The sequence below is a fragment of the Ailuropoda melanoleuca genome, chromosome 6 (assembly GCF_002007445.2).
Source record: "Ailuropoda melanoleuca isolate Jingjing chromosome 6, ASM200744v2, whole genome shotgun sequence".
Taxonomy (NCBI): domain Eukaryota; kingdom Metazoa; phylum Chordata; class Mammalia; order Carnivora; family Ursidae; genus Ailuropoda; species Ailuropoda melanoleuca.
The window spans coordinates 48,142,685-48,170,547 of NC_048223.1; the positions used below are offsets into that span (position 1 = coordinate 48,142,685).

A 27,863-nucleotide genomic window follows, 5' to 3' on the forward strand; every position below is an offset into this window, starting at 1 on the left:
TACCCAACTACCATGTGTGAGGTGAACGGCTTAAATTCCACAATAACAGTAAAAGCACTTGTATTAAAATGTGAAAGCCTTCTATCAATCAAAAAGGACCGTTTTTATGCTTGAATAAATGTTTTATGTTTTATTATATTAATATAACCTGTCCATTACAGTAGTTGTTTTTTTAAGACTTTATTAAAATGTCATGTAGGATATCAGATGGTAATATCTAAGACATAAATGTGGAACTTGTTTTAGAGAGCATTGTAACTGACCAAACTGTTATAAAACAAATTACATTGCAGAATAAAGTCTTAAATACTTGGAGGCATTTATTTTAAACAGTGAAAGGGCATGAAGTAGTATTAAAATATTCAAATTATGAGAATTTATCCAAAGGCTGTTCATTTCCCATTGTACATAATATATAAAATTAAGAAACATCTAAATTTCAAAAGAATAACAAAACTATAAAATTGTTAGTATATCCGACAAAAGTTTGTTTTCATAAATTATAAAATGAGAGAGTGAATTGTTATAAAATTATGGTTTCTTAAATTGAATGTGAAATACACAGTCTGATTCCTCTTTGGAAAACAATATGATGTATTCAGATATGATTATTATAGAGAATAAAATAAATGTTACAAAAACAATCCCAATATCTGTGAGAGTTTTAATATTCTACTGTATATTTTCTAATTTTCTACAATGAGCCTCAATTGTTTTGAAATTAGGAAAGTAGAAAAAAAATAGAGATTAATTGTTAGTGTTTGTCGAAGATGGGATTCAGATATTTGCACTTCGAGCATGGCCACATATATGACAATGAATGGAAATGAAAATATAAATTAGTTCTAAGAAACCAGTCCTTGATTCAAAGGATTATGGAACTGCCAAAGATTAATGGAGTCTTCCACCTTTGAAATAATCATAAACAAGATAGATACCTTTCTTCCCGGAATGAATTAAGCACCATTTTATTTTTCTCTTGGAAGCTGGAGAATCAGCTCTGTTATCTCCTTCAGTTTGGCAATTTTTCATTGTTGCTAAGAAGCTCAACAGCTTTAAAAGCTTTTCTTCAATGTTCAACGTGAATCTTAGAATCACGCATCTTAAATGTTCAAGCTACATTTGCTGAAAGGGAAAAACCAGTGGAAAGTAATTCCCAATGGGAGGAAGGCTCCCTGTGACTAAGATCTTTGTGTGTCTTATCTGTCTGTTTGTTTTCTCTGTCACTAGTACTGGGATTCTAACCTTAGGGAAAGCCCTGGACAGGGAGAGCACCGATCGTTACATTCTGATCATCACTGCTTCGGATGGCAGGCCCGATGGGGTGAGTACTCAGCCTGGGGACGACGAGGTAAGATCAGAGCCTTGCGGACTGATGCCTGGAGACAGCGGATCACAATCATGAGTCTGGGAATTAATCTCTTTTCTCCCGGACCAGCTCCTTAATACTCGGAGAAGTACTCTTTTAATAGTTGAACCTATACTCTGAATCTGTCTCTGTGCTGGAACTTTTTGACTTGACAGAATACAGACTTGTGATTGGCATCCTTACCCAAGTGATGGGGAAAATGAAATCTAATGGCCTAAAATGCATTCCATGGTGATCATTATCAGCACAACACTCTGAAATGTTTCCTGGCAGTTTGACTCTGTTGGAACTTGTTCCTTTTAATGTCACTTGGTTGGGGGGCCGAGTGTGGATAGATGTCTTGAGGCACTTAGGAAACCAAGTTGATTGATTCAACAAGTTGTAAGCAGCACTCAGGATCCTGACTGATCCTTGGTGTTGGAAGTGGTTTAAATGGGCCCATAATTCAAGAGAGGATAAATGTCATTTAAAATCATTTGTAGTCTTTAAACTAACATGCTTACAACTGCCACTGTTCTAATTTTTTTAACATTGTAACATTTCAGTTGTTGGTAACAGGTCCTTAGACTGTTTTTACTCTGATAGTAGTTTTTTCTTCAGTCAAACGCTTATGGAGCACTGTTCTCTGGAAATAATTTCAAATTCAGTTAGGAGTCTAGGCAAGGCTCACCCAGTTAAAATAGCAACATGGCTTCACATGATTTGAAATGACTTGTTTGATCTATATGGTAGATTGGTTGGCGGTATATATTTGAGGAGGATTGCTCAGAAAATCTTACCATAATAAAAACATATAAACTGAGGCACTTGGGTGGCTCAGTCTGTTAAGCATCTGCCTTCGGCTCAGATCATGATCCCAAAGTCCCGAGATCAAGCCCCGAGTTGGGCTCCCTGCTCAGGTGGGAGTCTGCTTCTGCCTTTCCTTCTCCCCTACTCATGCTCTCTCTCTCCCTCAAATAAATAAATAAATAAGATCTTAAAAAACAACCCAAAACATATAAACTTGCTACCTGGATACTTTTATCACTTTAATTAAAAGTTAGAAAAAAAGATAAAGATAATTAATTAAATTTGATAAATCTGCCCAGAATAAGCCATTTACCATTGCTCAAATATTGGGTAAAACAGTTACATGTAGAAAATAAAATATACAGAAAAATCTGAGTAAACAGTGGGGCCAGTAGAAGGTACTTAGATGTGTGAAGAAAAATAAAACCAAGATTGATTTTATATATGCAGCATCCTTGATTAAGACTGTGCCTGTGTTAGAGCTATGTAAGGAAGGTGAAGCAACTCTCAAGAAGAAAATAAAATAATGTGACATGTTGAAGATTAACTGGCAACTTGTCTAGGACATAACGAGTGGGGTCCTGAGGAGAAGGAGGCATTATTCAGTATGGAGGAAGGGGTGTCATTAGTGTGAAGTAAAATAAATAAGTGGCAATCAGGTCAGTCATTAGAATAGGAAAAAAATCATTAGGATAGAAAAAAAAAGAAAACATAATACACAGCTTTGGAAGATGTCACATTAGAAGTCAGATATTAATGGCAATGATATTAGCTAGGACCCTTTAAATCTGGCCTTAACAATAATTTCTTAGACAAGAGAACAGATGAGTAAAAAAAAAGTATGTTAAGATATCTGACATAATCTCAATCTACTAATTATGGGTTTGCCCACATCAAAAAATGAGAATAAGTTCTGGGTTAATTTCTTCTAGAGCATTTTTTTTTTTTCCGGTTACTAACTTGGGTATCTCAGTTTCCTTGCCTAGGGGTCACTTAGCAATTCTGGTCCCACCTCCAATCACGGCCCTGATGTTTTCATTCTTAGGATCAGAAAGGTCTCATTCAGCTTTAAAATTCTGACCCCCTTGAGTAAGTGTGTTTTATTTTCAAAAGTTCATATCAAGAATATCAGTAGAGAAAGGAACATTTAGATTTCAAATAAACGCTTCTTTGGCTAATGCCATTACTTACATTATTTTAGGGCTGGACTTCTATGTGGGCACATATTGTGGGTTCCTGAAGGAGAGAGTGATAACACAATCGGACAGTGTCATGTTGTGACGTGCCTTTCTTTTTTTTCACATCTTCTACTTCTATTTATTTATTTTTTTAATAATAATTTTTTATTATGTTAGTCATGCCTTTCTTATCTACACATTTAAACGTAGGTCCTTTGTGGAGTTATGGTAAAATTAACCTTTTAACCTTAATGATAATGGGTCTGAAGAAAGATATTTAATGAACACAGACCCCAGGTCGACGTATACTTCTTAAATCAAAATTATTCCCAGCAATTTATGTGAAACAGATTGCGAAGATATAATTTGATAATTTCATAATGGAAAACTACCTCCCCCGCCACCCCCAAAATGTCATTAGGGGAGAGGAGAGCTAATGTTCTACTGCTCATTGGTAATGTTTTTGTAGACAAAGTTGAAGGAATGTTATTGATGTTCCTGTGTTTTTTCCCTTCTCTAAATCAACTTTGTCAATAGTAGCTGAAAAAAACCTATACAAGTGAAATAGCTCATTATTATAAATATTGAGATTTTTTTCATCTATCATGAATACAGATAAACTCATAGTTTCTAGATTTTAATAGTTATTTATATTTACTTGGAATTCCTTGCAAATCTATACAGTTGAAAATTCCTTAAGAAAGCTTCTACCAGGGATTCCAGGGTGGCTCAGTCAGTTAAGCGTCTGCCTTCGGCTCAGGTCATGATCCTGGGGTCCTGGGCTCGAGTCCTGCGTCAGTCTCCCTGCTCAGTGGGGAGTCTGCTTCTCCCTCTCCCTCTGCTTGCTGCTCTCCCTGCTTGTGCTCTCTCTCTCTGTCAAATAAATGAATAAAACTTTAAAAAAAGAAAAGAAAGCTTCTACCACATTTTATTCAAATACTTTCACATTTTAGCTGAAATCGACTTCAAAATTTTTGTATATCATATACTTTTTTAAAGCAGCTATGTTTTACCTTACTTAAAATAATAGCATATAGGATAGCTCCCAAATGCATTTTTTGAAGGAATATACAGTCAACTTCTCTTCAGAAGCTTCTTTGTAACATCATTTACTTCTAAGCTAAACTAAGTCTGAGCAATCTGAGCTAAAAATACATTTTATTGGAAAATGTTATTGGAAAATCTGGGTGAACCCTATTATGTTTATGGATATAATTTGACCAACAGGGAGGAAAAAGTTTTCCTTGACCCTCTTAAGGTCCCTGGCTTGGTCTGAAAATTAAAGTGACAAAGACAGACTAAGAGGAGAAAGCATAAAAATTTATGTAAATTTTACATGATATTTTAGCCCCCGTAAGGAAATGACCCAAAGGATTGGTGAAGCCCACTTGCTTTCATAGTAGGTGAAAGGGAGAGAGGCAGGTGTGGGAAGACAGCTAAATATGTGAGGAGGCTAACGGGAGGTGTATATTACTTTAACAAGGTCTGCTTGTATAGAATTCTCTCCGTCTCAATCTTTTGTGCTTGTTGATAATAAAAATGTTACCTTCCTTCTGATACAGGGAGTACATCTTTCACATGGGAATTTAATATCCTGTTTTTATGAAAAAGAAGGAAGGACTCGGTGTTTTTCCTGTATTTGCTGTTTCTCAAGTGCCTTTCACTCAAAAGAGTCAATACAACAAAGTGGCATATTTTGGGGTGATGTTCTCTGAACTCCTTCAACCAGCAGCAGTGGTAGCAGCAGCCTTTAGGAAGTTGGCTATAAGAGGAAGCCAAACAGCAGGGGCTTAAACAAAGCAGGGTTTGTTTGTCTCAAGTAAAAAGAAACATAGCGGTGGACAGTAAGGGGCTAGTACAGGGGCTCCGGCTGTCTCTTACCTGCCCCGCCATTTATTGTGTATTTGTTTCATCTTCATTCTCCTTACCTAATGGGTTTACAGTGACTAATGCAAGTCTGGGCATCTGCTCTCCTTTGCAAATAGCAGAAGGTAAAGATGAGTGCAAGAAGAGTCTGCCGTCTTTTCTACCTGAACTAGAGCTCTATCAGAGACCACACCTGGCATAAGGCTTCTTAAATCTTATTATCCACCCTGGGCTGAGAGATAACTACTAAGTAGGCCTTTGTGGATTGTGGTTATCCATAAACCAATAGCTCAGCAAAATATATGCATAATGAAATCACAGTGAAAGATAGAAATATGCAAATAGAGGTCAGAATTTTCTCTTTTTTTGCTTGTTTTTTTTTTAAACAAATTTATCAGTTGTCCATTTCCCAACGCGGAAGCATTCCTATTCAAAATACAAAGTTGTTCAATAGTGTGGATATTTCTGACCAGATTTCCATGAGTTCAGCAATACTGTTTTCATTCTTGAACTATATGATAGATGACTTGGTTTTATCACAGTTTTTGCTCTCTGTAAAATTTTCTAGAATTCCTAGCTTGACTTCCTCAGTTATGGCTTTCATGGTGAATACTGGTGATGTTTATAATTTCATATCAGCAGGAGGCTTCGCATCTATGATTAAGCCTTGAACTGACATTATTCCCTGAATGTCTTTTATTTTATTTCATTTTTAAATATTTTATTTACTTATTTGACAGAGAGAGAGAGCATAAGCAGGGAGATCAACAGTGGGAGGGGGAGAAGCAGGCTCCCCGCTGAGTAGGGAGCTCAATCCCAGGACCCTGAGATCATGACTTGTGCCAAAGACAATGCCTAACCTACTGAGCCACCCAGGCGCCCCCCTGAATGTCTTTTAAACGTGACAACATAAATAAGCAATTACAATCCAGAAGCTGAACATTTAACTGTTTAGTCAAACTATAGGAAACATTAGCAAATGGAAAATATATATGTGAGAAGAATTGTATGTGAATGAAAATAACTGAATTTCAATATAGCTCATTTAATAAAATTTTAGAACAGAATAATGAGACCTGGTAGTTTTTGAAAAAACAAAACTGCGGTGGTTTTATTTGGGTGTATACTCTTATAAAAAGAAATGACCATGTAATTTAAAAAGAGAATGAGCTACTTCTTCATTCTCTGAAAAGCATAGATCTATATTTCTCATTTTTTGGGAATAAAATACTGACATTTTAGTGTTTTCCGAAGTAAATCTTCCAGAAGTTTGATTTTTTTTAGTTGTGAGATAATCTATGTTGTTCTCCTAGTTTCTATTATGTTTATATTATATAATAAATCATATTACATATTGTTACAATATAGATATTTAGAAAGTATATACTCTCCTCACAATGCACTCAGATACGTGCAGAATTAAAAGCTCCTTTTTTTTAAATACCTAATCTAATCTTCATGAGTCCACTCTGCTGCCTAGACAGTAATGTGTCCCTGGGCTGGGTCAGGTCACACTTCACTTGCTTGAAACAACACCCCAGCCTCTTCTGTTTTAACCACTCTTTTCGAGGTAAACATGCACTCACTAGTGAAGCTGCTAATAGTACTATTCCTCTCTTGCCTGCCCTCATCCTCAAATGGTACAGGTGCTGGATGTGCTTACTAGTTCTTGACGCTTGGAGGAGGGCACCCAGCTTGAATGCTCTCCATCTCTGCTTGGTGTGTCTGATTTGGCCTCTCAGTGCTGGCTTTTTAATTCTATCCCTTCCCTTAGTGAAGGCTTTCATCTTCCATTTTCATTTGGTTCATCTGTTGCTGTCTAGTCCTGATGTGCACTTGACTGTGACCATGAGGGTCCTTTGCCCTCACCCAAGGCCTTGCTCACAGAGTGCTCTCTCAGCCTCTAGAATTCCTGAGCCACACACAAAGAAACCAAGCTTCTGTCTTTGGCCAGTTGTTTCTGCCACTGCTGCCATGACCTATTAGATGTGACTGCCATGGAAATTCTCTGGAGGCTTCCATGCTCCACATGAGTCAGCCACTGTTTCACCCAAAGTTCTCTTACTTTCTCAGTACCTATTACCACTTTCCCCAAAGTGCTTTTCCAAAGCTTCCTCTCTGTAAATGTGATGCAGAATAGTAGCGGGGGAGGGGATGAAGATGAGGACCTTTACATCCTATCTCCTTGTCTTCTCTCTGCCTCCCCTTCTCGTCCCCATAATCCAGAATAGGAAGGCATCCCCCCTTTCTGCTTTTCTGGAAGACATTTCATATTCTTTCATTCTCAGAAGGGGAAGAAGCCTCCCATGTCAGCCTCCCTGGTAGGAAGGGCACCCTGTCTATGTCATCAAAGAAACCCTATGATCTGGGCCAGGCTGGATTGGCTTTAATGTTGTAGCCACAGGATGATTTGTAGCTAAGAATAAAAATGTTTTGGATTAATATTGCCTAAAAAGAATGCCCATTACAGTGTATATGTATTTTCCTTGTCCTATTGGATGGTAACAAAAATGGTCAGATCCTTAACAAGAAGTCCTCATTGTTCCAGACTCCAAACTCTCCATTTTTATTGAAAGGAATTAAACGTACTAATAAACATATACATGTTTATAGAAAAATTTTAAAGGGTCTTTGTGCATATATGTGTCTATGGATACATTTCCACATTGACAAAAAAAAAAAAAAGACAGCTACATCATTCTGTTCTTTGTTTCTCAATTATATAGCATATAATACAAATTTTCCTGATGTCACTTTATGAGTAGATAGTTTCATTTAGAGCCATATCCATGGTAAGTCATTATAATTTTATCTTCAATAACTACAGAATGAATACATTTTGAACACTCTAAATATCTTCTACTTAAACCAGGTTTTCAGTAATTTAAGAAATTAGCTTGATGGGGCACCTGGGTGGCGCAGTTGTTAAGCGTCTTCCTTCGGCTCAGGGCGTGATCCCGGCATTATGGGATCGAGCCCCACATCAGGCTCCTCCACTATAAGCCTGCTTCTTCCTCTCCCACTCCCCCTGTTTGTGTTCCCTCTCTCACTGGCTATCTCTATCTCTTCAAATAAATAAAAATAAAATCTTAAAAAAAAAAAAAGAATTTAGCTTGACAGACTCAGTAAAGTCCATAATATAAAATCAAGAAAGATTATAAAATACTTAAAAAAAGTTCTCATGAATAAAAAAAAATGGTTTATGTAGATGAATGTACATATGATTGTGTTTTTTTGACTTTGACTTTACATCTCATGTATTTTATGCTATACCAAACCAACAGTACCATGTCAATATCTTTATTTCAAGGCCATAGCAGTTTATGAAAATAAATGTGTATTCAAATGGTCTGCTAAAACAAAAATATCTGCTTGCATTGTTGAGAATTTAATACATATTGTGAGGATTTATCCATGGCTTAACAAAATCTATGACACGGTATAATTAAAATGAGTAATGACCGCAAAAGTGATAATTTATGGAATATAGTACTGCAAGTACTTCCAGCTTATAGAATTTTAATTTGATACAACTTCTGAGAAAATAGGCAGTAAGACAAATCCCCTTAATGGAAACAGGTAGCTTTGCACTAATCAGGTTTATTAGTTTGGTATCTTATCTTTTATATTTAATTGGCATAATATAAATTGATTTTTAAATTAATTGTGAACATGTGTTAGCTGACACATTGTTCTTTTTATCGACTTTACTTAAAATGACCCGAGCTCCTAAATTTTCAATCTTAACCACCTGAAAATCTGTCCTTGATAAAATACATAAAATTCCTGTAGGGCACAGATCCATATTGAAGCATTGTCACCATCTTTCTGAACCTATCAAAAAAATTTACATAATTGTGCTTTACAACTAACTAATCTACCACTATTTCAATAGATTTAAATGAATAGAATCAGTAGGTCTAATGTGTGGCCTGGGCATTTGTAATGATTAACCAAGTGACTCTGATGCAAATGGTCTTTAGAGTACTTTTCAAGAAATGCAAGTTGGAAATTATTTTATATGTTCTTCGTTCTTAACACTTGTGTAAAAAGAGACATGGATATTCCTCATGTCAATATATAATTACTAAGATGTGGAGAAATACATCTATGCATAGGTATCAGCCCCTATTAGTGAAAAATGGTGGACTTGTTTAACTTTTCAGATTACTTGGTGATCCAACTCTCTTCTGCTTTACTCAGCTACAGTCTGTAGTCTTTGACTAAGGACCGAAACAGTCTGAAAACATCACACACTAAAGGATCAAGAGTGGGAATTGTAAAGAATAGGATGAAAACCCATCCAGGAGATTGACAGGGAAATATGGACAGGCTGGCATAAAGAGGGTCAGATAATTTGAAGGGGAGACAACACACTCCAGTGTGGCTACTCTTGGATTTTGACCCCAGGCTGTCAATTTTAATGTCTTGTTCACCCTCAGGCAAATTGAGAGCTACTGCTCCTGTAAAAACATTCTTTTACTGGTTTTAACTCACACAACTTATAGAGAAATAATATTTGTTTAACTGGTTTTATTGTTGTTGTTGTTGTTATAAAAGCAACGTAGCCTTGTTGGAGAAAATGAGGAAAATACATAAAAGTTAAAAGAAGCAAATTAAATTTTCTGTATTTCATCCAATCAGATAGTGTTCATATTTATACAGAGCCATGCATATCTACATACAAGTGTGTTTGTGCTCATGCATCTTCATAAATTACATGGTTTCATCAAGATATGCACACAGAAGAATGCACAAACCTTAACTGTACATCTTAATAAATTTTCATGTAGTGAACACATTTGTGTAATCACTATTTAGAACAAGAAACAGAAATCCATTAACAGCCCAAGAGCCCAGCCTTTTGATTGCACCAGTCCCAGCACACCTTCTTCATAAGGTGATCCCTATTCTGACTTCTATCACAATGAAAACATTGTGCCAATCTTTGAAATGTATACACTTGGAATCAATCATACTATGTGCTACTTTGTGTCTGACTTCTTACACTCAACCTTATGTTCTTGAAATTAACCCCCATGGGTACTTGTAACGGCGCTCTGTTCATCCTCAGTATTATAGATCATTCCACTCTGCACATAAAATCATCTACTACTGGTGAGCATTTAGGTTGTTTCCAGGTTTTGACTACACAACACTGTTCTGGTCACGCCTGTAAGTAAAATTTGTATTGGGCTTTTAAATACAGAAATATGTACAAATCATACTGAATAGCTGATGAATTTTCACAGAATAAGCCCACCAATGTAGCCAGGACACAAATAGAGAAAGAACCCGTCATGAAAACCCAAGAATTCCCTGCTGTGCATGGTGATTTTTAAATGACTGCTGGAGGTTACATGTGGAAAAATTAAAGTCACGGTGCTCAAAAGAGGATATACTTTTGCTTTTGTTAAAATAGGTACAGACAACCTTAATTCAATTGGAGTTTGAGCTTTGGGTTTTAGTCAAAGTGAGGCAAGGTCTCCATCCCATGCCATTACTCATAAGTACAGAACCTCAGTGATCCCAACGGGAAGGACGGGGCATTTACCAGGTCCTTGCCCCCTCAGTTGCTAGGAAATCCATCGTTTGACCACTCAGCCCATGACGACTGCAGGATCTCCCCAGATTCACTCCCTCTGAGCCAAGGGTTGGTGCATCCCACATCACGTACAGTCAGGACAAATTGTATCGGTAATTTTTAAAACAAAAATTGAGTCATTATTTCATCTTGCATCTTTCTCCTACCTTTTAATTTACATCTTGTCACATATTTAGTATCGTAGCCTAACGGATTTTTCATTTTCCAACGAAGAGCCCTTTCTTTCTCCGATTCTGGCCCCAGGCTCCTGTAATGTACCCTGCACTATCACGGAGCTGGGTGTAAGGCAGTGCTGCTTCTCAGGCTCTGATTAGAGTGAAGATGTTGCTTGGTTAGTTGACCTAGTAATAGTCTGTGATTGCAGCAAGCCAAGGGTTTACCTTTGAACCCGGTAGCACATACTACTTTAGGTGTGCCTGCTTACAATCTCCTTGGGCTGTATGATCATAAGGTAATCACTTAGCTGGTGATACACGGTGCTCAAACCCTTGGTGTAGAGGTGAACCCAGAAAGCAATGAATGTATTAATTTCTGACAGTGTTCACTTACCTGAAAATACCCATTTGATGCACTGTGCTCTTTGATAAGGTACCATTTTTTATTTTTTTAAGTGTGAAATATAAGTGATATAAACTACAGAAATGTTACATTTCAGAGAAAAAGAGGTACATGTGTGTATAAACAAAAGCTTGCCACCCATAAGATGTGAACAAGATAAAGGTAAAATCACTTTCTCAAAGGAAGCCTCCAGGAAATACTTGACATTTTCAAGATGTTTGCCCTATAATATCATCATTTGCTTTCTCCATCTGTTTTTTTGAAGTGCTTGAATATTGCAAACTTCCTCTTTTTCCTTTCCTTTTTTTTTTTCCTTTTTAGGAAGCTAAGGATTAGGAATAGCAGCAAGATACTTTGGGTTTTGGTGGGAGTGAGGCAAGGTCTCACTGTATTTCAGATAGACAAAAAACCAAGATGACTGATTAGCTGACATCAACATGAAAATAACTCCTTTCACATTTAGTCCTTTTTCTTCCTTAAGACCTCAACTGCTACTGTAAATGTGGTGGTGACAGATGTCAATGACAACGCACCAGTGTTCGACCCCTATCTGCCTAGAAATCTGTCTGTGGTGGAGGAAGAAGCCAATGCCTTTGTGGGTCAAGTACGGGTAAGTGGAATATATATATATTAAATGTATTTTTTAGTTGAATACATTTCTCACACTTGAATTGTGAAAGGAGATTCAGCTAATGCAATGTGCAGTGGGTCATCAAAATTACTGAAGGTGATCAGTGAGTGAGATCATTTGGGTATAAGGCAAAACAGCAATAAAGTGCATTCATTCTCAGTCACAGTGCTGGATACTCTTCAATGTTGTTTTATTGTTTTGTTTTTGTTTTTGTTTTTCCTTAAATCACCTCATTTCCATTTGGATTTCTCTTATTAAGCTTGTCAATTTACATTTTGTGATGCTCAGGTGATTTAAACATTGATTCATTGGAGAGTATTCTTTTCTTATATAATATATATATATATATATGTATTTCTGGGATTATAAGGTATCTATAGAGAAACATGTAATTAGCTATAGCATTACGTGTGAATTTGTATAGCATACCTCAAAATACAGATGTTTAGAGGTAAATTCATCTGGTTGTATAAACATTTATTTAGCATTTGTTTTGTACCCATATTTCACATACAACACCTCTTGTCCAGCATGCTCTCCTTATTCTAATACTGGACATGTCAGCCAGTTTCTGTACTTCCTTCAATGAATAATCCCATTTTTCTTATAGAAAGGGCAGTATTTCCTCAGTTGGGTCATGCTTGGTTTTGAACATGGTTGATGGTTTAGAAGGCCTAAGCTGAGGGTGAATTATGGGAAAGGAACACATATTTCACAGTATCTACCTGAGATGAGATGTCTGTGTGAGCCACAGGCAAGGGAAGAACCCTGCTCTCACAAGAAGTGGGTCACCCAGATGTGTGAGTCCAGACTTCAGGAACCCACCCCTTCCCTGTTAAACCCTTGAGTCTTAATAGGAGTTTTGCTGGTGCTTTGAAGCAAGGCTTCTCTGCGAGCCAGCTGCTCTTCCAGTCAGACAAAGGTCTGTTGTTCAGTCCAGTTTCCTCTCTGGCTCCAGAAGAGGAGGTCTTCTCTAAATGTTAAAGGCAGGGAACTTCTACCTTTTTTTTACCATGCCCTGAGATTTTAACTGGGAAGCGTGAACTCATCAGTTTTTTCCCCCAGAGCCCTGACAATACTTACAACAACTCCATAGTCATTATCATCATCATTGTCACTCTGTCTCGCAAATCCTGGAGAGATTGCATAAGGCATGTGTTCCCTCATGCCTTGATGCCGCCCCAGCTCACCACAGGGGAGAGGATTAGTCATTGTGCTGCTGCAACAAGCCACAGAGTCTTGATGCCCTGTAGCCAGCAGGCCATCCGACTCCAGAACTCTTTGTAATAATACCTCCAGTGTCACAACTTTGACTGTGGACTCTACAAGAAAAGACCTGTAGACAAAAGATCAAGGTAGAAATCATTTTTGAGAAGTTCAAGTGATACTCACAGGCAAGTAAGAAGTAAAGCAGGGAAAGAAAGGGACAGCTACTAAACCAGTCATTAGGAAGACGAGCTCAATCCCAAGGGCAAATTTAGAACATGTGTCCCAGAATTATCGATCCTGAGACGTGGTGAAACTGGCAAATTCATGCACAGAATCCTGAGTGTTCTTGGTCCCCGATGCTGTGAAGGAGGGCATTTTTGGTACTTCCTGCCTCCAGTGCAAGCAAGCAGCCAACTCTCTGTCATTTGGATACAAGGGCATTCAGTCAGACTGTCGATATGAGCAGATTGAAGTCAGCTGGAAAGTATACATGCTCTGAGGGACACGTGTGAGGCACTGACAGTGTCTATTACACCAGGCAAACCAGGTGCTAAAATCTGAGTGGCATGTGCAGAAAACACAGAAAAGGGGCTGTTGCTGAAGTTAGCTCATGAAGGATGAATATTGGCGAGAAGAGAATTGGGAGGGGTTGGAAGCAGTCTAGCATGTGATTGCATGAATAAAAGCACAGACACAGAGCGTAGGCCATGTCATATGACTGCAAGTGTGCCAAGTTGTAAACATTTCTCTGTGCATATTGGGGAAGGTGCTGGGGGGACCCCTGGAGGGTCTGAGGTATGGCATCACTAGATTTTTATTATAAAGATTACTCCTGAGTAGATTGTAATGGGAGATTATGCACCCACAAAGCTGAATCAGAAGGTAATTATAATAGCCCAGGCATAGTGGCCTGCACTATTAGAATAGTCTGATCATAATGATGATTAAATATTGGGGCATCTGGGTAACTCAGTCGGTTAAGTGTCTGCCTTGGCTCAGGTCATGATCTCGGGGTCCTGGAATCGAGCCCCACATAAAGCTCCATGCTCAGTGTCCCTCCTGCCTCTGCTTCTCCTTCTGCCTCTGCCCCTCCCCCCCACTGTGCTCACTCTTTCTCTCTCTCTTTCAAATGAATAAATAAAAAATCTTAAAAAAAAATACCATAACATTACAGTTGTTTCTCTAGTTGCCAAACCAATGAAAACTGAAAAATGTATTTAGTCACATCTACTAACTATTCAGAACAAACAAACAGGTATTGAAATCATTTAGGAAAATTATCATTTCCACTTCTCTTAAATTAAAAGAAATTAAGTAAATTACTTAGCATTGGAGAGATAAAACCAATATGGAATATATAATTAATAATATGTAGGTAGACGTTAACATAATGATTAATTATTAGTTATTTTTACTTTTCCTTTCTCTTTATAAATGTCATTTTTCCTAGTGGTTCTTTGTCTTTGAAGGACTTACAGCATGAAGTTTGTTTCTCGTCTCCTAGTTCTTAAATTAGATGAGAAATGGTCTCTGTAGTTTATTTCAGCCTTAAAAATTGAAATATAAACCTCAGCATTCATAATTTGACAAAGCAGTAACTGTCCTGGTCTTTAGGCAATAGCATGTTTCCATAAAAAACTAAAACGAGTTTGAAAGTACAAAGGAGCACAAAAACATGTAGGGTAGGTGCATCCTACTGATTCTGCTCCGTTCCAGGGAAGTTGTAATGTTCAGAGAAGGGAATTTTGATGCACCATAATGGTCTCCTGTTGCTACCTAATGATAATTATATAATACATTAATTTCACTAAATGACTCATGCTCTGCTTATAAAATTTAATTTTAATTGTCACCAAAAAAACTATTAAGACACACTTAAAACCAAGATATGTATGGTTAGTTATTGCACTGAATTCTAGCCACCAACTGAAGGAGTTTTTGTTCGAATGATATTTTAGGATGCATAATCCTGTATTTGCATGCAAATGCTGAAGGAAATTTTATTTACTTTTTATGTGTTAAGGTGGTGTTGTAGCATCAAACTTTATTAAATAGGGAATACTTCCAAAGCAATATTTATGGATTATGCAGAGCAAAGATGTTTTATCAGCATATTAAAAAACAAACTACCAACCAGTAATTTCTGAACATAGAACTCACTACACACAAGTATGATATACCACACTTAACTTTGGGAACCATTTGCATAATTCTCAGAGCATTTGCAGCAGCGGTATTGTTGGGGAGAAAAGAATGTACACAGAATGAAACCCAGCACACACAGTAAGAACGGACTCCCTCTCTACACCAAGAGTCCAATGTGCCATCCTGATGATTTCCTAAAGGATGAGGAACGCCACAGAGGACTAAGGCAGCTGTGTCAGGGCTCATGGGAAAATGTATTCATCTGCAGTATCTTGACAAATTAGTGAGATTCTAGGTTGAAAAAAAGAAAGAAAAAAGAAGGAAAAGAAAGATACCGGGCATATATGATAGAGGACAGAGTTGAGCTCAAGAGGGAATTTGAGAACAACTCAATAGTTTGAGTCATGGAAGATTGGTTCAGAGGATTTCTGGAAAATTGATAAGAAACATGTTGAGTTCTGATGGGGAGGCCAGGGAGACCTAAAGACAGTGCTGCTGGTAGAAAGACTTGGCGACTTGGCCCGTCCTCGAGAAGTCTTGTTCGGTGCCTTTTCCAGCAGGTCACAAGAGGCAACATCTAGAGGGTCTGTATGCGTATTCTGACTCTGGACCACAAGCATGCCAACCATTTATTCCAAGTGGGTCTCAGGTGTAAGAGGCCTCACACCTGCCATACAAAATCTCCACTCCTCCTAGATCCCAGGGTGTGCACATAAGCAGCAGAAGACCTGGGGGGAGGGGGGCAGAAAGAGAGAGAGAGAGAGAGAGAGAGAGAGAGGTTACACAATAGAGAATATTTATGCACACACATATATATAAATAAGTTATGCATGCATGTGTTATTGTTAAGTTACATAGTGAGGGTAAAGAAACTGGGTCTATATTGGGATTATGACATTTTTTCTTAAAGTTTGCTGAACTGCGTAGACGTGTCTCCCAGACCCTATTTCTTCCTAAATCAGAAGTACCAGCTAGCAACAGTTCATCCTGATGTGTGAGACAGGCGGACGAGTTTGGTCCCACCATAAACCCCTGGTCTGCGGAGATGGAGAATCGTGACACCCCATTCAATATGGTGCATGCCATTTTCATTCATTTTCTCAACAAATGCCTGATGGATTCCACCCTGAGTCTGGGTGGGGAGTGAGGAGGAGATAAGGGGGTGGGGGAGATCTGTTCAATAATCCCCGTCTTCCACATGGCGTCCCAAGAAGAGCTTTGCAGTTGTCCAACAGAATGTAGCCTGAGGGAGGATGAGAAGCTGTCTTGACTTTGGCCCAGGTGGCTCAGGAGATTCTTCTGTGGATATTCTGGGTTAGTGGATGTCGAGGGGAGGGGAATCCTTGGAGCTTCCTCCAGCTGTCTGGCCTCCTGGCAGCATGTCATGAAGGGTTCCTTAGGAGCCACAACTCTCCTAAATTCATCCTCTCTGTTTTTCAGAGTAGCCCTGGGGGTGAAAGCCCACAGAGATGCAGAGAAGTCACGCTTGCAAGCAACCCTGCCTCTTACGTTTAAACCAGGAGCTTAGCATTGTATACAATGTAGAGTGAGCCGCCTCCCGGCCAACTTCCCATCAATGCCTTGTAGAAATTCTTATGCACTGTATGGTGATTAACATAATATAATAAAAAAATCATTAATAAAACAAATAATAATAATAGCAAAAAAAAAAAAGAAATTCTTATGCTGAACTGACTTCTTTTAGCTCTAAGTAACAGAAATAGAGCCCTGAGTCAACAAAATGTTCTTCCAGTTCTAAAACAAAAGAGGCTGAATTTATTTAACCTGAAACATAAATGTATTCCCAGTGTGGGGTCGGCATGCTAAACACCACCTGCCCTTAAGGGGTAGTGATTTGGTTTAAACCCTTAGAGCGGTTTTAAAATCATTCATGAACTTCAGCGTTTAGAAGGGTAGGGAAGCTGTTCATCTAAAAAAAGAAATTGGTATTTCCTCCAAATATATAATTTAACATTAGGCAAACTAAATCAGTGGTGTGTCTCTGATGAATGTCCTTGTCGTCTCCCTGTGTGGGGCTCTAAAAATGAAATGAAGGTGGGAGCCTTATGGTGTTTTATTTATTTTTTGTAGCTCACTATGGCATTCGACAGTGCCTAAAACTATAATACTTCTTTTTAAAGTGGGCCACAAGTGGGGGATTTTATGGGTTCTCTTGTCAAGTCATCCCATGCAATGCAAACACGGTACTCAGTCAACTCAAGAAGGAATCCCACACAATTTGAAGAACTGGGGACATGGGTTTTAATGCTACTACCTAAAAACATTTATGATGGAGATTTATTTGTGGCTTGTGAGTATGTTTGAAGCTTAGTGATCTTTCGGATATTCAATTAGCCGTTGGTAAATGAGTGAGAACATTTTGTGCATGTATATTTGCAATATTTACTTAGGGCCTACGCTTAGAGCAGCTTTTAGTCTTACTCTCATCTGTTATGATAAGTGCATGTGCGTGTGCCTGTGTTTGTGTGCATGTGTGTAAATATTCACTGTTGTGTAATCCCAGATGTGCAGTGACTGATCATGGTCACCTCCGTACTGCTGAATGTCATCTTCATCTGAATAACTTCACTGCCACATTTGAAATGGGTCTCTCTCCCCTTCTTGAGACCCTATGGCCTGTCTGCCCCTCGTCTCCGTACGTTTAAGCAGATCTGATTCGTTCTACCTTTCCCTAGATCTGTTTGCTTCTTAAACCTTTTCTTTTAATACTGTGTAACAATACTCTTTTTTTTCTAGTTTCATTGAGGTATCATTGGCATTCAAGAAACTACACATGGCTCATGTATGCAATTTGGTGAGTTTGAGTTAGGACATATGAATACTCTGGTTACCGTCACCATGATCAAGGTGACAGATGTTTCTGCCACCTCCCAAACTAACATATTCAGCATGTGTTAATGCTCTACCCTTATCTTCCCCTTCTCCGGACAGGGCTCCCTCCCCTGAATTCTGCTTCTTGGTTACTCCGTTACAAGCCAGATTCTTGGGAGCCATGCATCTCTTCTTTCACCCTCACTGTCCACATCCGGTCCATCACAAGTCCTGATAATTTTACGTTTCTCCCTGTTCTCAGATTCCCTCCTTCTCTCTCCAGACAACCACAGTCCAGCTCTCACTGTTTCTCACTTGAACTAATATCACAACATCTTTTTTTTTTAACATAGACTATTTTTCTGTTATCCATCAAGGACACACTACATTAAAAAAATATCTTCATAGTTTGTTTACTTGACTGCTACTTTTTTCACTTAATTGATTATTCTGACACACTAGTCTTGACACTTCCTAATTATCCTCAGTGTACCTGCTGGAACGCTGTCTCTAACCAACAGTTCAACCACAGGAAACATCTCTTAGTGCAGCAAACAAGGCTCACCTCCCATAGCTGCTTCTCCAGCTTTCCCCGAGTCTGTGCTAACCTGCTTGCCTTCTACTGATACACCTTCTCAGTACCTCTCCTGAGTCCCTGTGCTTCTGCACATGCTCCTGCCTTGATTTCTTCCTTTTCCATTCTTTACCTAGAGAACTGATCTTTGAAAATTCTGGCCAAACATAATCTCTTCCAGAAAACCCAACCTGAACTTTTCTGTATCCTAAATGACCCATATCCATGGCACATTTATACTATGCACAACTTTTTGGTAGTAATTCCCAAAGCATATTGAAGTTATCTATTTATCCCAATTTCTTGCAAGCAGAGACTGTGTCATATTGATCTGAGAAACCTATTACTCAGCCAAAATATTTGGCTTGTAGAAGATGCTGAACTGAACTAGACCTAATGGATTAAAATGGCCTGAAAGTGCATTTTTTTCGATGAAGATTCAGATATATAGTACAAAGAGAAGAGGTAGAACGTCGACATCTATAAAAACGTATTTGTCTTATCACACATGCATACACATTATAAGTCATCTTGACAAACAAAGTTTTGTTATTGGTTATCAGCCTACGTTTGGAATTTCAACATGTAGTATAGAGCACATAGATTTCATTTAAAAAGCAGTGTTAATGTGAAGAACAAGTGAAATTTCTAATCAGGATGGGGTGAAATCTTTACCACCTGGAGACAGGGAAACACTAAGTCTAAGATGATTACGGGCAGGAATCCTGTGACACATAAGCTTCCAGCCTGTTCGGGCACATGTGTGAAGTTGTATTTTCTTCCCACCCCTTTACAATATATACTCCATTTAAGTTATTTAATATTTGTCTAAGAAGAAATACGGACTATTTTGCCTCACAAACCCTTGCTCCATTCATCTAGCTGTGCCTTTTAATGCTGCATTACTTATTTATGAGATCCAAGTTTCTACAAATGGCACTTCTGTTTTATAGACTGATGAAAATTCATGGCCTATTCTGTCTAGTTGGATTTCGGTTATCCTTCTCTACAAATGTGATGGCTCCTTACAATTACTTACACCGACTTACTGCCTAACTCAGGAGGAAGCTGGGCTAATCAACTTTTAGTTTTACAGGAAGGATTCCAACTATTTCTGAAGCTTTTTATTAAGACCAACTCTTGTCCTTTAAACTTTAAGAAAAATGTGGAATGTATGGAAAGTAATCTAAACATATATGCACAATTTATTATAAAATTAACATATTGTGGGGCGCATGGGTGGCGCAGTCGTTGAGCGTCTGCCTTCGGCTCAGGGCGTGATCCCGGCGTTCTGGGATCGAGTCCCACATCAGGCTCCTTGGCTGGGAGCCTGCTTCTTCCTCTCCCATTCCCCCTGCTGTGTTCCCTCTCTCGCTGGCTGTCTCTCTGTCACATAAATAAAATAAAATCTTAAAAAAAATTAACATATTGTGCCAGTGCATATGGCGCATATACCGGGTAGATAACCATCACCAGGAGAGCTCTCTGTGTGCTCCCTCTCAGCGACACTCTCCTCCACCTTCAGTTAACTGCGTGGTTAGTTTCTTGCTTTCTACTGTGGATTGACCAACTCCATAAGCGTCCATAAACACCACAGTTTAATTATATCTTTTTAAAATTGTCTATAAATAGAATTATAGAGTATGTATTCTTTACTACCCCCCTTCCCTTATTCACCTTTATCTTTTTAGGTCAATTTTCTGTCTGTCTGTTCATGTATTTTGTATATGGTATACTGCTCTCCTACGATTCATATTCACATTCTTACTACTGATGAGGACTGGAGTGGCTTTCAGTTTCAGGCTGTTATAATCAATGCCGCTGTGAATACTTTAATATAATGTTTCCTGGTGCATATGTGCCAGAATTTCTCTGTTATGAATATGAGTATATTTAACTATCCTGAAAATCCCAAGTTGTTTCCCATAATGAGTGTGATGATTCTCTGAGTTAGAGATTATCTCCGTGTGCATTTTTGGTGTGTCAGTCTTTCTAATTTGAGCCAATTTGGTACAATGTTAGTGGTCCCACATTATAGGCTTAATCAGAATTTTCCTAATGAGATTGATTATCTTTTCATATGTTTACTTGCTATTTTCAAATTTTTTTCCTAAGCACCTTTTTAAATCTCCTATCCATTGATCTTTTGGATGACCATTGAGTTTCTTCTTTAAGTGTTCTTTTTCATCTGTGGGACTTCTTTATATACTCAAGCTATGACTCACTCCTTGTTACGTGTATTTCAAACATCTTCTCAAAACTCTGGAGCTTGTATTTCACTTTCTTAAAGGTGTCTTTTGGTATAAAGAGTGTTTGTTTATTCATTTATTTATTTATTTATTTATTTATTTAAGCAACTCAGAGAGAGAGTGCATGTGTGAGCAAGCAGGGTGGGGAGGGGCAGAGGGAGAAGGAGAGAGAAAATCTCAAACAGGCTCCACACTCAGTGTCTGCCTAACATGGGGCTTGATCTCACAACCCTGAGATCATGACCTGAACTGAAATCAAGAGTCAGGCACATAACCAACTGAGCCCCCCAGGCACCCTTAGCCATCATTTTTAATTATTACTGGCTATCCTTAAATCACTAAGATATCCTTCTATATTATGAAAAACTTTATTTTGTTATTTGTAGTACATCTACCATCTGAAATTGATCTTTGCATATGATGTAACATACAAATCCACTTTCATTTTCTTTTACATAAATACCCATTTATTTAGTAGGCAAGTCTTTTCCCTATATTTTCTTCTAGAAGTATTAACAGTTTTAAGTCTTATAAGTCTTTAATTCATTTTGAGTTGATCTTTGTATATGGTGTAATATATGGTTCAATTTCTTTCTTTTTCATGCGGGTATCCAATTTTCCCAACACCATTTGTTGAGGATGCTAGCCCTCTCTGTTGTGCCTTCTTGGTTATTTTTGTTGAAGAGCAGGTAACTGTATTGGCATGGAATTTTTTTATGGGATCACTATTCTGTAACATTGGTCTATTTGCCTGTTTTTGTTTTGTTTTGTTTTGTTTTTGCCAGAGCAACTCTCTTTTAATTATAGTAGCTTTCTAATATACTTTGAAATCAGGAATTGTGACACCTCCATTTTATTTCTTTTTCCCCAAGATTGCTTTGGCTATTCAGTGTCTTTGTGGTTCCATATAAATTTTGGAACTATTTTTCAACTTCTGTGAAAAAAATGCTAATGGGATTTTGGTAGAGATTTCATAGAATTTCTAATTGCTTTGGGCAGGATGGAAATTTAAACAATATTAAAGCTTCCAATTCATGAACATGGGTTGTCTTTCTATTTATTTATGTCTTCTTTATTTTCTTTTTCATTAATGTTCATCTGTTTCATCAATGTTTGTCTTTTTCATCGTTTCATCTATCATGAGAGTGAAAAACAGCCATTATAGAATGATAAAATGTTCAATTCATTAAAAAGATATAATAATTATGACTAAATGCATGCACATCAGAACATCTAAATATATAAGCAAACATTGACAGATCTGGAGTGAAAATTAGCAGTGTAATAATAGGAGACTTCAAAGACCACTATCACTTACAGATAGAACATCTACAGAAAATCAGTAAGGAAGCAGCAAACTTGAGCAACACTGCAGACCAACTGACTCTATTGTATCTAAATAGAATGCATCTACTTCTTGAATGAGACATGATACATTCTCCAGGATAGATCACATATTAGGTCACAAAACAAGTCTTAACAAATTTTAGAAGATTGAAATTATGCCATGTACTTTTTTCAACAATGGTAGAATAAAACTAGAAATCAATAATAGGAAAAAAACCTGGAAAATTCACACATATCTGGAAATTATGCAGTACATTTCTGAGCAATCAGTGGGTCAAAGAAGAAAGCCAACAGTAAAGTAGAAAATAGCTCAAGACAAATGAAAACAAAAACACAACATATCCAAACTTAAGGGATGTAGCTAAAGCAGTACTAAGAGGGAAGTTTATAGTAATAAATGGCTACATTAAAAAAGAAGAAAGAGGGGGCGCCTGGGTGGCACAGCGGTTAAGCGTCTGCCTTCGGCTCAGGGCGTGATCCCAGCGTTATGGGATCGACCCACATCAGGCTCCTCTGCTAGGAGCCTGCTTCTTCCTCTCCCACTCCCCCTGCTTGTGTTCCCTCTCTTGCCGGCTGTCTCTATCTCTGTCAAATAAATAAATAAAATCTTTAAAAAAAAAAAAAAAAGAAGAAGAAAGAGGGTGCCTGGGTGGCTCAGTCAGTTAAGTGTCTGCCTTTGGCTCAGGTTATGATCCGAGAGTCTTGGGATCGAGCCCCGCATCAGGCTCTCTGCTCAGTGGGGAGCCTCTTTCTCCCTCTGCTCCACCCTCTGCTAGTGCTTACTCTCTCTCTCTCTCTCTCTCAAATGAATAAATAAAAATCTTTAAAAAAAAGAAAGATCTCGAATATACAACATAACTTTACACCTCAAGGAACTAGAAAAGGGAAAACAAACCAAGCCCTAATTAAGCAGAAGGAAAGAAATAATAAAGATTAGAGTAGAAATAAATCAAGCAAAGAACAGACTATCTAGAAAAAAATCAATGAAACTAGCAGTTGTTTTATTGAAAAGATAAATATTGACAAACCTTTAAGAAAAAGAGAAAAATCAAATAAAATTAGAACTAAGAGGAAACATTACAACCAATGCCACAAAAAAACAAAAAGTTATGAGACTTCCATGAAAAATTATAAGCCAACAAATTGAATAACCTAGAAGAAATGGATAAATTCCTAGAAACATATAGCCTATCCATTCTGAATTATGAAGAAAAAGAAAACCTGAATGGTCTAATAATTAATAAAGAGTAATCAACAATCTAAAAATCTCCTGTCAAATGTAAGCCCAAGATCAGGTGGCTTCACTGGCAAATTCTACCAAACAATAAAAGAAGTAGTAATACTATTCCTTCTTAAACTCTTCTCAAAATGTTGGATAAGACGGACTATATCAAAAATCATTTTATGAGGCCAGCATTGTTATACAAAAGCCAGTCAAAAACACTACAAGAAAGAAAACTATAGGCCAATATCCCTAAAGGACATAGATGCAAAAATCCTCAACAACGTATCAGCATACTGAATTCATCACCACATTAAAAGGATCATAAACCATGATACCATGATCAAGTCCCTGGGATCCAAGGGATGGTTCAACATACACAGTCAGTTAATGTGATCTACCACATAAACAGATGGATAGAAGTTACTTAATCATCTCAATACATGCAGAAAAAGCATTTAATAAATTTGACACTTTTATGATAAAAACTTTCAATGAACTAGATACAAAAGGAATCGACCTCCATTTAATTAAGGCCATAAATAAAAAGCTCATAGCTAATATCATACTCAATAGTAAAAAGCAGAAATCTTTGCTCTGAGATCAGGAACAAAGCAAGGATACCTACTTTCACCACTCTTATTCACCATAGTACTGGAGGTTCTAGCCAGAGCAATTAGGCATGAAAAGGAAATAAAAAGCATCCAAATAGGAAAGGAAGAAGTAAAATTATCTCTGGTTGCAGATGACATAATCTTAAATATAGAAAATCTTAAAGACTCCACAGAAAAGTTAGAACTAACAAACAAATTGATCAAAGTTGCAAGATACAATAATCAGTTATAATGTACATTAATCAGTTATACTAATGTATGTTAACAGCAAACTATCTGAAAAGGCAAAATAAGGAAATAATCCCATTTACAATAGCATGCAAAAGGATAAAATCCTTAGCAATAAGCTTAACCAAGGAAGTAAAATACTTGAGTCCTGAAAACTACAAAACACTGATGAAAGAAATTAAAGAACACCCAAATAAATGGAAAGGCATCCCGTATTCATAATTGGAAGAATTAATATTGTTAAAATGTCCATTTTACCCAGTAAGTCTTGATGGTTGGTAGAGCAAGTTCTCTCACCTTATCTTCAAGAAATTTTTAACTTTCTCTACAACTATAGCAGCTCCTTTCTATATCTTTTGGTCTATTGGCATAAAGAGCCAAAAAGTAAACACTTGTCAACTACGAATATAGGTGTAAGGGGGACCTTACTGTCTCTTTAATGGAAGCATGACTCTTGTCCCCAGAACACTAGGACCTCTAGTGCAGCAGAGCCTCAATTTGCAAGGACCAGAATCATATATTCCCCAGGTAGGTCAGTCAGGATGATGGTGATAGAGGCCACTGATACTCAAACCCTGATTCTCATTCTCACCTGTTCTCCCTATCAATAAAAGTACCATACAATGGCCACCACTTCCTTAACCCTATAGAAGGTCATCCCCAAAGTTGCCCTTAGCTGTTTCTTTAAGAAGTCATTCCAATGTTCTACCAGACTAGCACTGTTGGATGGTACAATATTTTACAGCCAACTACAATCCTGTAGTTATGTGCACATAATTGTACCTCCTTTGCCATAAAATGAGCCCCTTGGCCTGAAATGATGTTATGTGAAATCTCATGGACAATAAATCAGGTATTTAATGCCCTTTAATTTAATCAGGTATTTAATGCCACCCTTAGAATATTCATTAATCACAGTAAAGATCATAGTAAATAAGAGTCTTTAGTTCACCTGCTTTGGGCAGTTTTTGATTATATAAATCGAACATTACCCTTGTTGGCTGCCCTACTATCTTGCCCTTAGGAGCACCATGATTCCTATGCATTGTAGCAGTTCAGTTGCCATCCCATCTTTGCAAATTGTTATGAAATATTTCATCCATCTGCCTTTGGCATTTGAGTATTGCTACCTGGATTCAGAACCCAGAATCTAGAGTTCTGCCATTCACACTAACTCTAAGGAACACAGTTCCATAGCATCAGGATAAGTGTCCTGTCCTTGGCCTAGAGAGGAGAGCCACCCCTGAATGGCTGGATAATGCCAGTGCATCTCAAGTTGCACCTTCCTGTATTGCTCCAAAGAAGGGATGTTATTGAGGCATTGTTTTATTCTGGGCAGCAAAGTTAACTGGTGTCTTCTCTGGTCTCACATAATAAATCCATACTAAAATGCCCCTAGCTTTGAGTCTCTGACCTCTTCCTCAAATCTCTAAGAAAGTTCTATAATTTATACCTGGTTTATTGTAAGCCATTGTTTTTCTGGAGCTTCAGGGAGTAACCCAGTAGTGAGTTAGGATCAGCTCCAGATGTCCTTGGTACAGTCCCAAGTACCTCGGGTATCAGGAAACTCTCTTGTTATTCAGAGCTGTAATTTCCTCCCTTTAACCCAACCAGCACAAGGAAGATTCAGGTATATTCCCCCGGATCCTGCCAGTAGTTGTTAACCATATCCTGGTGTTATTTGTGGTGGATAATCTTTTTCTTCCTATAGCAGGGATGTTTAGCTATGCTGCAACTTACCTTAGTTATTGATACAGAAGCAGTGAAAGTAGATAGTTACAGATCTTGAGGATGGTGTACATTATCTTGTGAGACATCTACTTTACATGGGGTCATTTTATAATCTCCTGGTAAGGGCAGACTGCTATGCTGTAGCATAAAGAAGTGGTAAATTTCTCATTCTGAAGTCTCAGAGAATGAAGATTTTCAAGGTTTTGAAGTGCTTCCAACCACAGGTGCTCAGGCCTGCTCTCCTTCTCTATCAGTACTTTGAGTTGGTGTAGCAGATGTATCAGAGAGCCTCACTGGAGAATTCATCAGCTTTTTAAGTTCCTGTATTACTTATTGGACTACCTACATTGTGTCTGAAGGAAGAGATTCATAATAGTTTTTTTTCTTTTCCTTCTTTCCTGCTTTTTCTTTTCTTTTCTAGTAAACATTTATTCTCTGCGTTAACAAAACACACAGTTCATTGACCTCTTGCTAAGTGAATTTCTGGTTCACTCTATGCCAGTTTGACTTTTTGCAAAAATTCCACTGCTTTAAACGAATCTTGGCTTGCTTTGAGAAAAGATAATGCAAAATTTTGTTTCCTTCTTTTATTGACTTCACACTTACCACAGAAGAGCATTATCAGTTAGGGACTCTGTTTCATTACAAATAGATTTCAGATAGACTTCAAAGGTACACCAATAAATAGGAATTTCCAAACCTAAATGATTGATTTCTACAGATTATATATATATATATAGTCACTTGGAGTCAGTAAGTCTCTTGATAAATACATCAGATTGAATGGAACCTAAGATTTCTAGCTGGGGTTGGCCTATCGGAGGAAGTTATATCCTTACAGGGCCAATTCTATCTCTGAGTCCCTGCTTCAGTGAATACTCTGTGTTTCATACTTTCAATCTGTATTTGTAAAATTTAATCCCTACAGCAGTCAGTGTTGCTGCAATAATGCTGTGTAATAGGCAGCCTCAAATCTTCATGCCACACAACAGTGAATATTCACTTTTCTCACTCTTGGGCCTCAGGTTGGTAGGAGCTGATAGGGATTGGTAGAGGTTGGTAGGGGTTGGTAGAAGTTAGTAGGAGTTGATAGGCATTGGTAGGAGTTGATAGGGGTTACTAGAGGTTGGTAAGGGTTAGTAGGGGACCGTCAGCTTGGGTTGATTAATCTCAGGAGGCCCCCAACAGGTGTTACTCCAGGCTATAGCTCAGTTTAAACATGCTTCACAAATGTCTTACTCTGCACCAGTACCTACCTTGAACATGTTTCCTTATGAAGGGCAAGAATGCAAGAACCCACACTGAATCCCACGTGTACACATAACCGCACATGTGCATATAACGTATGTCTTCTCTGGTGGAAGCTACTGTGGTGTCACTTGGCAAAAGGGAATGGGAAGAAACATTCAATAAAGGAGAAAGTGGAAAATCAGAACAATAATAAAACTTACCATAATCCTTTACGATTTACACTAAAATCTGTTTACACTGATTTTTCAACAGAGATTCTATTTTACCAGGCATGTTAGTGGAGGTGGGAGCATTCAGGAAATACAAATAGTTTTTTGTTGTTCAACAGTGTTCTTCAAATTCTGTTGAGTGTCTGAGCACAAGTAGTCTTGTGCTCTTGTCTCCACCTGCATCACACAGAGCCCTCCCAAAGCCTGTCTTTTTGGCTTCTCTCCATCTCTTCTCTTCTTCTTCCCTCAACGAAGA

At 37.8% G+C, this 27,863-nt stretch overlaps 1 protein-coding gene across 1 annotated transcript in view; it reads left to right on the forward strand.

The window, feature by feature from the left end:
• The window catches only part of PCDH15 (protocadherin related 15), a 1,685,023-nt gene that overhangs the window by 1,408,245 nt on the left and 248,915 nt on the right, over positions 1 to 27,863 (forward strand). The window contains exons 19-20 of the mRNA XM_034662367.1: positions 1,231 to 1,324; positions 11,847 to 11,975. Coding sequence (XP_034518258.1) covers positions 1,231 to 1,324; positions 11,847 to 11,975 — 223 coding nt within the window. The remainder of the gene's footprint in view (positions 1 to 1,230; positions 1,325 to 11,846; positions 11,976 to 27,863) is intronic.